Source organism: Amphibalanus amphitrite, unplaced genomic scaffold (assembly GCF_019059575.1).
Source record: "Amphibalanus amphitrite isolate SeventyFive unplaced genomic scaffold, NRLGWU_Aamphi_draft 000985F_arrow, whole genome shotgun sequence".
NCBI lineage: Eukaryota > Metazoa > Arthropoda > Thecostraca > Balanomorpha > Balanidae > Amphibalanus > Amphibalanus amphitrite.
In genome coordinates, this window is record NW_024882479.1 from 238041 (window position 1) to 253240 (window position 15200).

General features: G+C 44.0%; 1 protein-coding gene across 1 annotated transcript; it reads left to right on the forward strand.

The window, feature by feature from the left end:
• Positions 1-5553: 5553 nt before the first annotated feature.
• Positions 5554-13741, forward strand: LOC122368877. The gene is made up of 3 exons (XM_043343187.1): positions 5554-5659; positions 9037-9229; positions 9540-13741. Exons 2-3 carry the CDS (start codon positions 9047-9049, stop codon positions 11694-11696), a joined length of 2340 nt encoding a protein of 779 aa, XP_043199122.1. The 5' UTR covers positions 5554-5659; positions 9037-9046; the 3' UTR covers positions 11697-13741.
• The last annotated feature ends 1459 nt before the right edge of the window (positions 13742-15200 follow it).

The following is a 15200-nucleotide window of genomic DNA, read 5'->3' on the forward strand; positions in this document are numbered from 1 at the left end:
TAATTCACGAAAATGCTTATGACGTCACCATGCCCTATGCATGTTGGAGCTATTTTTTTACAATTTGGGGGTCAAAAACCAAGATAGAAAGTTGAAATTTGGGACATCTTATGTTATAATAGACCTCTACAAACTTTATTCCGGTTTGTGGAAATTCTCAAAATTTTGGATTTTATAAGCTGTTTTCCAAAAAAACATAGTTTTTTAATTTTGAGGGGTAAAAAACGCATTTTATGGAAAATCCGAGATAGCCATTTTAAAGAACTCGTTGAGCGGCGTCTATTCATGTCCCTAATTTGCAATTTGCTTTAAACCTTGATTTTTGGCGATGTTTTAAACATTTACCACTTTTTGACTGAAAACGCCATGTAGTTTCATCACTAAAATCGATATATCTCAAAAAGCTTGGGAAAATTTTTCTTAAAAATTACACAGGAGACGTCAAATTGATGGGGGAGAAGGTATGCCAAGTTTCAAGTTTATAGCGTAAGCGGCTCATGAGTTATTTGAGAAAAACGGAGGGGGGTCGGATCCGACCCCCCAGGCGGTCGCGGGTTTATCAATTTGACACCTACCCTAAAAATGTCATGACCCTGATTACAATGACCTTTGAATTGTGACCTACTTTTCGAGACCATGTTTGGCCGGAATCGCGATTCGACGTATGTCGGCTCGCATTAGCTGCGCGTTTGCAGTGTTTTCGTGGTTTCAAGTATTCAAACATGGGATATGATGCTGCTCCCATGCATTAGCGTGGGTGTCAAGGTCATCGGAAGGTCAGGTCAGGTCACTGACCTTTGATGACCTCGGTTCACTTTTCGAGTTTTACATGTTTCTAGGCTAGTTTTTGGAGCTGAATTCGAATTTAGCAACCACTTGATTACTTATGAAGTAGTTTTGGTGCCTTCGTAACATGTTACGAAGCTGTCAGAGGCGGTTGCCACCCACCACGAATACCCGGCAAAACCCTTACTGGTTGACCTGACCTGACCTGACCCGACCTGGCCTAAATGCATGAAGACGTCATCTATGATCATAACTGACATCATATTCGTGATCAGCACTCCGAAAAACCCCACAGCAGCCTGGTTTTACGACGTTTTAACAGGGCCCGATTTTCCCGACTTTTGGGTCATTGGCCTGACCTGGAAAGTCAACCGATGACCTAGGACCTTAAAATTGGGTATCATCAGCTTCCTCTCGTCACGGGCAACACACTCGTTTTTATTGCGAAGCTCTAGCTCAATCAGGGTCGAAACGGCAAGGGGGGTCCAACGGACCCCCCCCCTTAAACGTTTGTCGCTGGAAAAACACCAATACGGGCGAGGATTAAATATTGAGCATGACCGTGACGATGAGCCTTGAGTTTTTCATTAGATTCGCCAGAGGGTCTTCTTTTGTTAGCAATAAGTTTTGCCCGATTGTATGCATCTTGCTGTTTTCTGAAACACAGAGTTTGAGATGTGTCGTTTTTCCCTTTGACTTTGACCTCTGACCTTGTAAATTGACCTAAGGCCAAAATTTTAAGATGCATTAGAGTCGCCTTGTAGAGATGTTTGGTTTGGTGTTGCTTTCGTTTTCGTAATTATTCATTTGAAGGACAGACAAGGTGAGATCCCCCTCCCGCAGGTCGCGGTGATTAGAATTACCCTCCCGCCCCGGCCGGGTTAATCACAGCGACCTGACACCTAGCCAGCTTGCAGGTGCAGCCCACACCCAGGGCTGGTAAAAATGGTTTTGGTGGCTCTGACCAAATTTTCGGCCATGAAAAGTGGCTCCTAACACGCGTAACAGAAGAGGCTTGAAAGTGCGGTGAACGACGTCCTTTTTCAGCAACACCTTAAACATCATCAGTAACTATTTTAGTTTTACTTATAGCTCACTGATGCATCCTGATTTTAGGACATCGCCTGGTGTCAAACACAGCAAAAGAATGTAGGTAGGTATATAATTTCTTCTACTTTTGTTTAAGCTGGTTGGTGACAGAAATGTAAGGCACAAATGCATGTAAGGCAATGAATGTTGTTGACAAAAAAATATAATACTGACTCACCAACAGAGGAAATTTCATCATCTCACCCACTAGCATAGATCTTCCGCAGGCTGGTCATTGTCTGCATCATCTGAGATACACATGATTGATGATGTCCTAGGCTGAGAACTGAAACACAAAGGCACTATAAGTGAAATTCTAATATTAATTTTAGTTACAAAATGCCTGAAATATAAATAAGGATTGCTTATATAAGCATATTTTGAGTATGACGTAGCAAAAAGAAAACATGCAGAAGAGGAACATATCTTAATCTTCAAAATTTAATTTGATTTTGTAACAAATATGCTAACCATTACTGGGTTGGTTGGCAAATAAATGAGTATCTTTAGCCACTTGAGTTAGGTATCCGTATGCATCTTCAAAATAAAAACAAGCGCCATATTTATGTCTAGCTCCACAGCTTGACCAGCTTAAAATATTGAGGTAGGTGGTCTATGATATTGCTATGAGATGTACTATACAGAAAAGGGGCAACTTCAAATCCAAACGAACAACAACCAACATACCATGAAATGTGCAGTTTGCCCGTGCCGCAACCAGCCGCAACCCTGCATGCCCTGCATTGATAAAAATGAAAAGGCCACTTGAATATCATTATTTGTGTTCTAAACTAGTCGGTAATACAGTGAACCGCCAATGGTAGAAGGGCTCTGTGGCTCCCCGTTCCCTCAACACTAGGTCCTCATCAACTGATAAAAGTTACGGAGCCCTATTCTCCGTAGTGTTAAAGCTGGAAATCGACTGATGGCTCTTCGACTGATGAATGCTGACGCTGTTCGCGGTAGTAATTTACAGCTATTCTGAATAGGCTACCAGCTTTGTACTTTGTAGACAAACATTGCGCATAAGACCTCATTGGGAAATTGAATGCTGCTACTAATTCAATATTTGTGCTCAGGCATCTTGTATTTAAAGGTTTGTCGTAGAAATAAAATGAAAATATGAAACAAAACTAAACAGTTATCCTGCACATGCATACTTGCGTTGAAACGCTTATTTCTGGCTCCCTAAATAGCTTGTACAGCTATTGTTCTGGCTCCGATATTATCAGCGAATCGGCGCTTTTTACCAGCCCTGCCCACACCTGCAAGCTGCACCTGCAATTTGCATCTGTAAGCTGCACCTGCAAGTTGCACCTGTTAGTTGAACCTGCAAGTTGCAAGCTGCAAGTATTTACGGACTCTCTATGAACGCTGGTGGCAGCTGTGACCATATTCACATTGAAGATGTTACTCCTAAGTCCTAACCCGGGGTAAGTAGTACCCTGGGGTAGGAGAAAAGTGGAATTCACGCAAAAATCTTCCCGTATCTGGGTACGTAGTTATTACCCAAAATAACCCGCTACCCCCAGTTCAGTTACTATAGTTCGTTTTTTTCAAAAGGACGCTGGCTCCAAGTATGTTTTTCGAACAAGCACGTGTTTTAGTGAGCAAAACGAGCAAAAACTGAACCTGAGAAAATCGAACGTCGACTAATTTTAGCATGTGATTTCTTTCCGATAATTTCCATATGTGCGTTTTGGAACCAGATTTGAGAACAGTGGTGACGTCATGCTGTCGAACATGTGTTGCAATGTGACTTATAACTATCATGGACGGAACTGCTTACGCGATTATAAGCTCGGCGACAGTGAAAAACTAAGTTTCACCCAAATGCTTGCTGCCACCAGTGACGTCATCATGGTATGTTCATTTTTAAGAAACAATTTCCATCTACTTACCGTGCACAATTTGAAATCGATTATTTTTTCGGTAAGAAATTCTTGGCCAGACACTGAAGCTGCCAAAACTCACGTGAGAGCTTCGATATTGCACTTTGAGCCAGCGTCCTTTTGAAAAAAAAAAACGAACTATACCCCTTATCCTTCCTCCGTGACAAACTCGGGCACAGCGGGTTGTGCGCAGAGGAATCATAAAGGATCGGCCATTTTTGTGTCGCGGATCTATTTCCCGAGTGGCTGTGAGTAATGGTCATGATACAAGTAATCCGTTACTGACGCATGAAATGACCCGGCCGATAACAAGATACACTATCTACAAAGAGGAAAAAAAAAACACCCAACCGTCTCAGGGCAAATATGAAATAATATGCAGTAAGGCACACTCAAGCTAAATTTATAAAAAAAAAGTTTTATCTATATGTCATTTCAAGCAATAAGCCTATTAAATCGCTCCCTTTTGCATGTCTACACGCAGTAGACGGTGTAGATTGTAAAAAGTTCGTTAAGGATCGTGACACCTGACCCCTATCGACTCGCGACCGGAACCATCGTCGTTCCGGGGGAACAATGCTTCAAACAGTGCCACCCCCGTCCCGATCAGCCCACCAGTTTGGGCTACACATGTCAAAATGCTTAAACACAGTGAAACGGACAGCTAGACATACAGACAGACAGACAGACAGACAGACAGACAGACAGACAGACATACAGACAGACAGACAGACAAACAGACAAACATACACACAGTCAGCCTCCCAGGTATGATCCAACAGCTATTTTCAATCCCTTCCCGATAGAATGTTTCGAATGGAAAACTTGCAATTGAATCGAATGCTTACTATCTTTCCATACTGATTATGTTTTCGTTCATCTTTGTTCTAGACAGGGAAGTCTGACTGCTTCTCTTTATTTGCTGTTTTTATGGACGCCTTAACCCCCCACATATTGAACTTCAATCACAAACTTTGCACAGAGGAGAGATGTTTGGGTCAATTTGCATGGGTCAATTTACCCTGCAAATTTGTTTTGAATTGTATAAGAAACAATGGGGTCGGGGGTGGCGAATAACGAGTTACATAGTTGCCTGGCCAGGCCGGGCGCCACTGCAGAAAAAGTAAGAATCCTAGCCATAGCTACACCGACTAATCGGTCGCTTAAAATCAGAGCATTGGAAAAGTAAACATGAAAGAGGACCACACCAGTTTGAAATGTTAGTGTGAACCTTTCCACACCAGCCACACAGCTTCACTCAAGCTCTTTGGAGGTAAGAAATAAGAGTGGTTGCTTTATACTTAATCAGAAATACATAAACACACAAGAAACCGTCGAGATCAACAATACCAACCGCGAATTAGATTGCTGGCAGGGGTGCCACTCGGCTCATCCCTGACTAACTTCGGACTCTTGTCCGACCTGTCACGGGTAGAGCTCGTGATGCCACTTCAGCACTGAATCCCCCTGTTCACCGCTGCGCTTTGACGCACGAGCCATGAGAGGCTTGCACTAGATATGTCAATTGCTATGTTGATGTCATGGGGCACTTGCCGGCGTCGGTTATGCAGATAGTCTATCAATATATGGGACGGCTCCTAATCCCGAGCATTAGCTGTCCATATCACAAAGGCAGTGGATTTGTCAGTGGATGTGTATCAGTGGATGTGTACCATGCCGATTTCAGTTATCAACATCGTGCCCACACGATGTTGATAATCGTGATGGCCTGTCCCAGAAATCAAGTAGGTATTGCTAAATGTTTGAGTCGGACACTTCATCACTCAGAGCTGTCGCAGCAGCGACCGGGACAGGAAGGCTAGCGTCCATTGGTTTATCACTTGTGGGAACTCCCAGGAGACACCGTTGAAGGATCCATAACACCCTCAGAGGTAAGAATAAAAGTCAGATACTAAAGGGAAAATAGATTGGGGTAAAATAAAAAATGTACAAATTATACAAAAAAAAAAACTCGGTCATTCATTCGGCAGGCTACTACGAAAGCAGCATTTGCAGGGTAGGAGAGCCCCTAATAAAATACTAGACCCTACTAAAAAAATACTAATATAATACTAGTATATAGACCCTACTGATGCTTTCAAACTATAAGAGGTTGGGGTCTAAATTTTACGACTGCTATGATTTTGAAACTATTGCAGATGTTTGTTATCATGTTTGTGTTTAACCTGTTATCCTGTGTGAAGTGTGTCGCTGCGTAAAAAAATTGAGGTTGATGATTTATTATTAACCCGCGCCGGGCCGGTGCTCCGCCACTTCCGCGCCGGGCAGGGGATGCCCCCTTCTAACTCGGATCCTGGGCCACGTAGTGACACGCGGTAAATGGCATTCGAAAGAACGGCTAATATCAAGACGAAAACACTTTTCAGTCATTTTTAGGTCAAGTCAAAGGTCAGGTCACCAGAGGTCACCAGAGGTAAAATGTTTGCTATTTCAACATTTTGGAAACTGCCAACGGCTAACTCAGGAACGGATAGAGCTACAGCGCCGCAGAAAAGCGCATTCGCTACCTCTTTTAACGCTCTTTCGGTGATTCGCCCTCAGATTTGACCTCAGGTCAACGGTTTAGCTTCCAGAGGGCAAAAACTAAAAAAAAAACGTTTTTACGAAAAGTGTTTTTCGGCAATAACTTTAAACTCAAAAGAGCCACGACATTTATTTTGCCAGCATCGTGTTCATCTCGTCGAGACGCGTCGAATAATCTATAATTTGACCTTGAAAGGTCAACTTGAAAACTTGACCTCAGGTCAAGGTCATGACCTGACCGGAAAAGGTCATGTTGCATATCAGTCGATCCGCAACGTCGAGCAAAACACATCTAAGGCTGTTTCATCGCTCTAGCATGCCTCTATCAGAAATTATTAGCGAAAAACTGTTAGATACTATTTGTGACCTGAGATGACCTCGGGGACATAAGGAGGGGTCACAGTTGCCATTTTCCGGTTCAGTGTGTCAATTTTACATGTATCTCGATGTTTAAGAGTGTCTAGAATGGCGTTCGTGCAAAACAGACGTTTTTCAATTTTCTCCCATTGACTTACCTATAATGGAGAGGCCGCAAAATTGACCTGACCTTAGGTCACCGATATCAAAATTCCGAGATGATCATTTTATAGATACGACTTCGAGTACTGTTACTCTAATCAATCGCTGAAACTTTCAAGGCAATCGTTCAGTCGGTGTAGCTATGACGAGCATTCATTTTTTTTTAGGTGAGGTCACTTGGCGTGACCTGGTGACCTGACCTAGGGCGACCTGGGTCTGGAATTCTCAACTTGTGCGGAAAAGATGCAAAACAGGTGTGCCAAAAACGGCGGCGCGGAGCGGTTTTTGACATATCAGCGAAAAACCGCAGGGGGGTGTTCAAACACCCCCCGGCCCGGCGAGGGATAAAGCTTCATTAATTTTCACCATGTGAAAATTAATACTAAAGTAAGCGTGTTCAGCACTACTGCATCGGTCAATTATATATCCGGCTGCCTCACGATTGTAGGAACCTGTCTGTGGCAAGTTTTATTTTAACCCGTCAAGCGGTGGGCCTCCCGGCCACCTTCCGCGCGGTGGGGGGGGGTTGCATTTTTTTGCATCCCCCCGTATCTCCGAAACTGCTGGACGGATCCGTAAAATTCAAACGGCGCTCGATAGCCCTGTCAAATTTGTCGAAGGAATTCTAATTTCATTGACCTCGGGGTCACCGATGACGTCACAGGTCAGGTCAAAGATAAAATGTTTCACCGTTCACGGGTCTTCTAGCCCTCGCACCGACGGGGGGGGGCGGTTATCCGCCCCCTGAGGTTTTTCGCGAATAGCGGGAAAACCGCGGCGCGTAGCGCCGCGAAATTTCATACGACTATTCTCTCATCAATTTTACACATGGTGTGCAAGTTTAAACCTCCTAACTTTTAAGGTCAGGTCGCCAGGTCACTTTGAATGACCCAACCTTTTGGAGGTCACTGATAATACTAGGTCAGGTCACAGGTCAGGTCACCAAGGGTCAGCACATGAACCCAACTTTACTAGCGTTGTGCGATGCATGTTTTATGGCCAATGTTTCATTTCCAACTCATTGGTGTTGTTTATAAGACCATCAGGTATGGTTTAGGTCACTTTCTGGTGGAGGTCAGGTCAAAGTCAGTTAAAAAGGGTCAAATTTCAAAGTTGGTAGTTTTGCATAAAATGTGTATCGATTCGATGCAGCTCGCCACGGCGAGTCTAATGGTGGTCTTTGTTTTGCGCTACGTGGTCTAGAATTGCTGAAAGTTGAGTTTGAATATTTGATGTCATCAATTTTGAACAGTTTGTTTCGCTATAACTTGGCAAAGAAAGGTATCGGTCTAAAATATGGTATGGTAGTAGAAGTCGATAGAGGCTAGTACATAAATTCCGTTTTTTTTTTTAAATCGAAAAAAGTTTTGGAGGTATTGGCTATTATATAAAAAAAAATGTTTTTTGGAGGTCAAATTCAAAACTTTTCAACATTTCGAGATAATATAATGGTAGCTCTTGTAATTCTACACATTTTATGTCTTGAACCTTTTTCTGTATCATCAAAGCTACAGGCCTGACAGACAGCTCTTACCGCGAAACCTTTTTTTGGGTCGAAAATGGCAGAAATGACGTCACTCCGACGTCATTAGCGGCCAACCTATCATAGTCTTTGGAAAATTTTTGGTCACAATGTGTTACCAAGTTACGAAGGCACCAAAACTACTTCGTAAGTGTTCAAATGGTGCTAAATTCGAATTCAGCTCCAAAAACTAGCCTAGAAACATGTAAAACTCGAAAAAGTAAACCGAGATCATCAAAGGTCAATGACCTGACCTGACCTTCGGGTGACCTTGACACCCACCCTAATGCATGGGAGCAACATCATATCCCATGTTTGAATGCTTGAAACCACGAAAAGACTGCAAACGCGCGGCTAATGCGATCCAACATACACCGAATCGCGATTCCGGCCAAACATGGTCTCGATAAGTAGGTCACAGGTCAAAGGTCATTAGGGTCAAGGTCATGAAATTTCCAGTGTCTGGTATAAAATTGATTAACGCGAGGGTACTGAAAGCTTCATCGCGATCGACCGCTTTTTACGCGAGTTATTCGCGAAAGACCGAGGGGGTTCCGTTCGACCCCCCCCCCTTTACGGGCGAGGGTTAATTATTTTCAGATAGGAATTTGGTAACCCGGTGTATCTAAACCTTTGTCTTGTGACCTAACCTAAACTTCTCGTGTCCTGTTTTTTTTTTCAAAGAACCGCCGCCATGGCAATAATCCGTGATGCTGCACAGTCTCGATGGCTGACGAGACTGCTGATGATATCACTGGTGCTGAACGGAGCCGTGCTGGGCCGTCCCAGCGGCCAGCCGGCCGTGTGCGGCTGGTCCTGCTGCTCCGTGCTGCCCTCGTGTGTGGACGCCAAGAGAGTGACGTGCGACTGCCCGGAGGTAATCAAGGCGATTCCAAATGACATTCCGCGTATGGATTGAATGACATTTGTGAATGAAATTGTTGTTAAATGTGTTGAACTTTGGCGAGGCTCCATTCAAGCATTAACTGTTCACTCACACAGCTTGATGTCTTCAAGTAGATATGCTCTGCGATTTTGAAGATTACATGCCGGATTACCTACATGCTGGAAAATCCAACTGAGGCAATGGTTAACCTCACCTAACCAAAGACTCGGAAATACAATAAATCAGTCAAACGTTTGACAAGCCTGCCCTTTGCCATAACTGCCCTTTGTGTTTTCCGCAGATGGTTATTCGGAAGGGAGACATCCCTACCACTGCTCACGCGGTGACCATCCGCAACACGGGACACGTCATCCTCGAGGAGGACGCCATCGGACACCTGTCGTCCCTTGTCAACCTCACCGTCAGCGATGTGGACCAGCTGGAGATCAGGCGGGACGGCATGGCCTCCCACAACCAGACCAGGCTGCGCTCCGTGCTGTTCCAGAATATTCAGTCACTCCAGGCCCAGAGTCACTCCTTTACCGGCATCTGGCAGACGGAGACAGCCGTCCGAATGCAGCTCATCAAAGAGCTCCATGTCATGTCTAACGCCTTCAGCTACCAGGCCGTTGTAACAGGTCCCAGTGTGTCTCTGCAAAATGTCCGCCGGCTTAACCTTCAATCAAGCGGTTTTTCGGCTCCGATGTTTGGCATGTATCTCACCAACGTCAACATGAGCGAGTGTCAGAAGGAAAGTTTCGGTGGAAACACCTACGTCACTGAATGGAATAATGTAGCAATCACCGATATGCATGCTAAGTGCTTCCACAGCTTGAAACACGTCGGGTCCCTAAATCTGAACTCTGTAAAAATTGAAACCATCCGTCGTGGGGCGTTCTCGGGAGATATCCGTTCTCTGTTTGTTCAGAACAGCCATTTCGGAACTGTTGAGAAAAGTGGTATCAACATGAGGGTCTCGAACATGGAAGTATGCAAGTCAACTATCGATGAGCTGAAGTCGGAGGGCATCAACATGTTCGCAAAGGAGTGGTTCAAGATGGAGACCATCAGAATAAACCATCTAAGAAAGAACGCTTTTCTCGGAGTAAAAATGGGTAAGGATAACATCTCACGCATCTTGAAACTACACAAAGTTGAAATAATTGAAGCCGAAAACGGGTCCCTGACATTCTCAACCTGCAACGAAGTGGACCTGAAGGACCTCGACCTGACTGCTCCGCTGCCTCCAATCTGCCCCACGGACCGATGGACGCGGTCTCTGTCAGCCGGTGGGGCGGGAGGTCGACTGAGCCAGGCGCAGTATCAGCTCTTCTACCAACTGCTGGACAGACGCTGGTGTTCCGAAGATGGCTGGACTGAGTTCCCGGACTCTACGGAAAGACCTAGCTGCGAGCAGGCCAACGAGTGGACTCCGGACTCGCTCGAAGAAGACCTAGATGACGACACGGTGGCTGGCCAGACCAGTCAGGGCACTTCCAGCGAAGATTCCAGCGAGGAGGAGAACTATGCTGCTGTTGTAGATCATAGCGCTGATGAGTCTGCCGAGGATGAAAATGAAGACGAAGCTTTCTGGGGCCGCGGATATCAACAGAGCATTTCGGAGAAGTCAAAACTGTCAGCGAACGCCGGCCGTTCTGACGTTGCACGTAGTGCAGGTAGTGCAAGTAGTGCAGGTAGTGCAAGTAGTGCAGGTAGTGCAGGTAGTGCAGGTAGTCCAAGTAGTGCAGCAGGAAGTCATTTTGACACAATGCCGAACCCCAGCAACAAGGTAATGTTCACCACTGCATCATCAGGTGTGAAGGCGCCTGTGGCTGCAGCTGGCGACAGAGGAACTGACCACTCTTTGGAAGAGCCCGGCCCTACAGCTGGCGACGAAACTGACAAAAGGTCTTTGAAGAAACTCCATGGTGGCGAGCAGTCTGAAAACGTCCGAGAGGAAAACCAGGGAGATGTGCCCGATTCTGCTTCCTCTGATGGCCCTGAGCATTCTTCCGTGGATGGTGAACTGGACGAAGGACATCGTATGATTATCTACGTCACGCTGGGAGCTTTCCTGATGCTAGGAATCGTTCTTACTGTGGCGTTGGCCGCCATCATTATCCACAAAAAGCCCAAGCGCGGTCAGCAGTTTTTGGCCAACATTCATCAGGAAGAGGCTCCGTTGAGGGTTCCCAACCTTGGCAAGGCTGACATTAAGAAACTGAATGTTGCTGATGTACGCGGTTCGACTGAATCAGTCTCCAGTCAGCTTTCTCAGCCTCATATATATGAGGAGATTGACGACAAGGCACCGGCACGCGTCCATCACGTCTATCAATGGTCTTCCGAGTATTCGAGGATGTGCCCTCAGACGCCGGCAGATTTTCCCCCGGCGCCTCGGTATCAGAACCTGAAACCTCTCCCCGAACCGTACCGCTTCATTGGCTCGAATTTTTAAACAGTGGTTGTGAGCATTGGGTCCTGACTTCTAGGAAAAAACGGAACCCAGTAGAACCCGGTGGCTGTACTAGTGACAATATTGACAACGGTGAATCTCATGTCAGGTACGCTTATTTTCAATTTTATGCATTCGTTGTTCATCCTGTTTATAATATTTTCACACGTATGTATATCAGACATGTGCATGGATCTGAGTATATGAATCTGAATTCAAATAATGTAGATTCTAACCTGGTATTCCATTGGATCATTGAACCAGGTGTTTCTTGACGTTTGAGAACTCGTTGAAAATGACACTTGTAGACCAAACCATTATAAGTAACATATTGAAATCCATATAGTAATAAATCCATATAGTAAGATATTGAACCAGAACACAGGTTTCTTGATTCAAACGTATTTATGGTGTGGCTAGTTGAGCTGGTATTTGTAAACTGAGATATGTACTAGATAAATGCTCATTACCACTGTTTTCCCGTTATTAGACGTCATGCTTTCAAAATTGTATGATTTTGTTATGTTTCCACGCGCACTTCTATATATTGTTGTATTTATCCCCGAAGTTTGACAATTTTTATGCACGTACGCATCCATTGCATGTCCCGTTACATGAAGAACAATCGCATTGGTTCGCTGTGAAACTGCCAGCCGCCCGCTGAAGGGCTTTTACAGTTTGTAGAAGTGAGTTTGCTTCTTGTGCTTTAGTTGCCGACATGGAAAGCTTATTGATCTTGCAGTGAGTTAAAAAAGACAGTTCTTCAAGTAGCGAGGCACATGAAGAACATTTCATGACTTGCTGCATGACGAACGTCTATATTAATTTGCCTTGAATTTGCCCACCACCCTTTTGAGGGCTTAAGTGGCTTGCAAGACCTTGCTCTGGTCTTGTGGGCCCCGTAGAAGTCCTTAGGAGAATGGTTACAGCAGTTTCACAGCGGTCGCATTGTCGTCACGAAATCTATTAAGATCACAGATTCTATACTCAGATCCATGCACGTGGCTGATTTGTACGTTGTTTAATTTTACTTAATTAATGGTTTGTGAATAGTAACATATCTTAACGCAAAATAAATACGAGTGAAATTTACCCCAAGTGCTTAGTTTTAACTCTTAACTGGATCCTAACGGACAAGTTAAATGAGTGAATAGTACATATCACGGCACATTTCTCAACAGCTGGTTGAAGCAATAAAGACTGCTCTGTTACAATTCTTTAATTCTAGCTCAAATAACTAACTTACATAGGCCTGAGCAAGTTATCAGTAAACAAATACATTAGAGGAAATGTATATGATTTCGGGAAGATGTAAATACTAATTTAATAATAAATTATATAGATTCACCGTTCTTGATGTTGTCACCAAAAGCCACCGGTTCTGCTGTAGCACAGGTCAAATAAACTTTATCCGCAATTAACTCAAAATACTAGTGATAAAATCACCAATTCGAGCATGTTCGAGTACGACTCTTCGTCAACCTATAGCCAACCATGGATGCATGCTGGTTATCGGCTGCTCATCCGATTGTCCGACTGTCAATATCGTTTCTTTAAGAGATAGTTATAGCGACATAAATAATGGCAAAATTATACTTGTGACGCGTCAATACGCCTCTACATTTACAGTATCACTATAAATTACCAAGAATGCCTTAAAACGTTAAAAGCAACAATCACTCGTAAGGAAAAAACAAGTATTTAGTCAGACCTTATGAGCTGTTACCAGGCTAAAGTCTGTGACTGCATTGCTCGGTTTGACTTGTGCAAAGTTCCTCAAATTCGAAATTTTAAGTGGACCCATTGCTTACCACTGCTGTTTTAAAATTCATGACACGGTTGGAGCCAAAGCAGAAATGCCTCCAATGATCAACAGCCTGGCATCAAAAGTGAGTGCTAGGAAAACAATTAAAAAAAAAAACTACAAATAGAAGAGAAATGTGTTGTGGGTCGCAATGCTGTAGATTTAATGGTCTATCGTGCAGGAGATTAGGAAAAGAATTATTCAAAAAAAAAAATAAAGGACTTATGACTTTAATTCTACGAAGTTCTACAGTTTTTCATATAAGTCTACAGTGACAGTGTAATTCTACAGTGCTTCATATGCTTGATATGTTAAAAGGTGAACGACTAGTTCCGGTGCAAGCGTTGTGACAAGGCTGGTGCATGTTTCATTGATTGGTTGTGAAACTGCCCACCGCACTTGTGTGGTCTTTTGTGGCTTACTAAGCTATGCTACTAGCTTCTGGGAACCGCGGAAGTCTCATTAGTGTGCTGAGCAGCTTAACAGCGATTCCATTGGGGCTATTGATGTGCAGAGAGATAGGCTGTCGAGTATCGAGCGAGGTTTACCAAGCGAGGGTATATGATCATGCTGCGTTGGCAGTGTTTTGCTTCACTATTTTCGAATGAGGGTTGCTTGTAATCGGCTGGCATTGCGTATTGTTTTCATTATTCGCTGCCTATTATACGATGCTGGAAACTCCGAGAAGTATCTGTACAAACATGTGTTTTAATAAAAACAAAACATCATCATCAGTGCTGCTTTTTCTTCCGACAACCGTATATTAGCGTTAGACGATCGTGGAGCTGATGCCTGCTCAGCTGGATTCAGATCGCGGCAGCTAACAGATGCCTAGGTAATGTACACTGTACCTACAGTTATATGAGAGGATCTCCAAAAGCTCTGAAGATTGGGAAGGTTGTAGTATATAATACATCTGCTATGACTCGAATCTGCATAGGTATACACTATATATTTAATTGCCCGGTCCGAACACTATACCAGACATTATTCGGTCGCTTTCCCAAGGGTGTTTTAAAATAATGTCCGAACGGAGTGAGGACATTATTTTATCGAAAATAGCGTCCGAACGGCGTGAGGATGCTATTTTCGAAAATTGCACGAATGAAATGAGTGCAATTTTCGCATTGAATGTGCGAGCCTGCGAGCACATTCAATGAAAACACCCTTGAGGAAAAGCGACCGTATCATGGCTGGTATAGTATTCGGACCGGGCAATTAAATTTATTATAGTAATTTTTTGGCACCGAGCACCAACGCATCTCTGAGAAAGTTTGCTTTTGGGCTTCGGCATCAAGGAGGGGCACGGAAGATAGGGGGGGGGGCAGCAAATGGGTAAAGCTTTGGGCGTATAATGAAAATTATTGCCAATGGCCTTTAACACACGATGGGCGAATAATGAAATTAATCTACCACTTGGTCTCACTATACCTATACAAAATGTACATTGCCTACCACGTCGTATTTTGCTCTAAATTCATCCCCGATTTCTCAGATATTTCCTGGTAAACATGCGAGACGCGTCTGTTACTTTTATTAGACATTCATGCTACGAAGTAATTGCGAGTGAGGAGTAGGCGTTGCGGAGACATGCTTTGTCTTCATTAGTGGGAAATTGTCGTTGCGTTCTCTCCTCTTTCTTATATTTTGACATCTAATATCCATGAAGCTATGATAACAAGCGTCGATCTTACTACGAACAC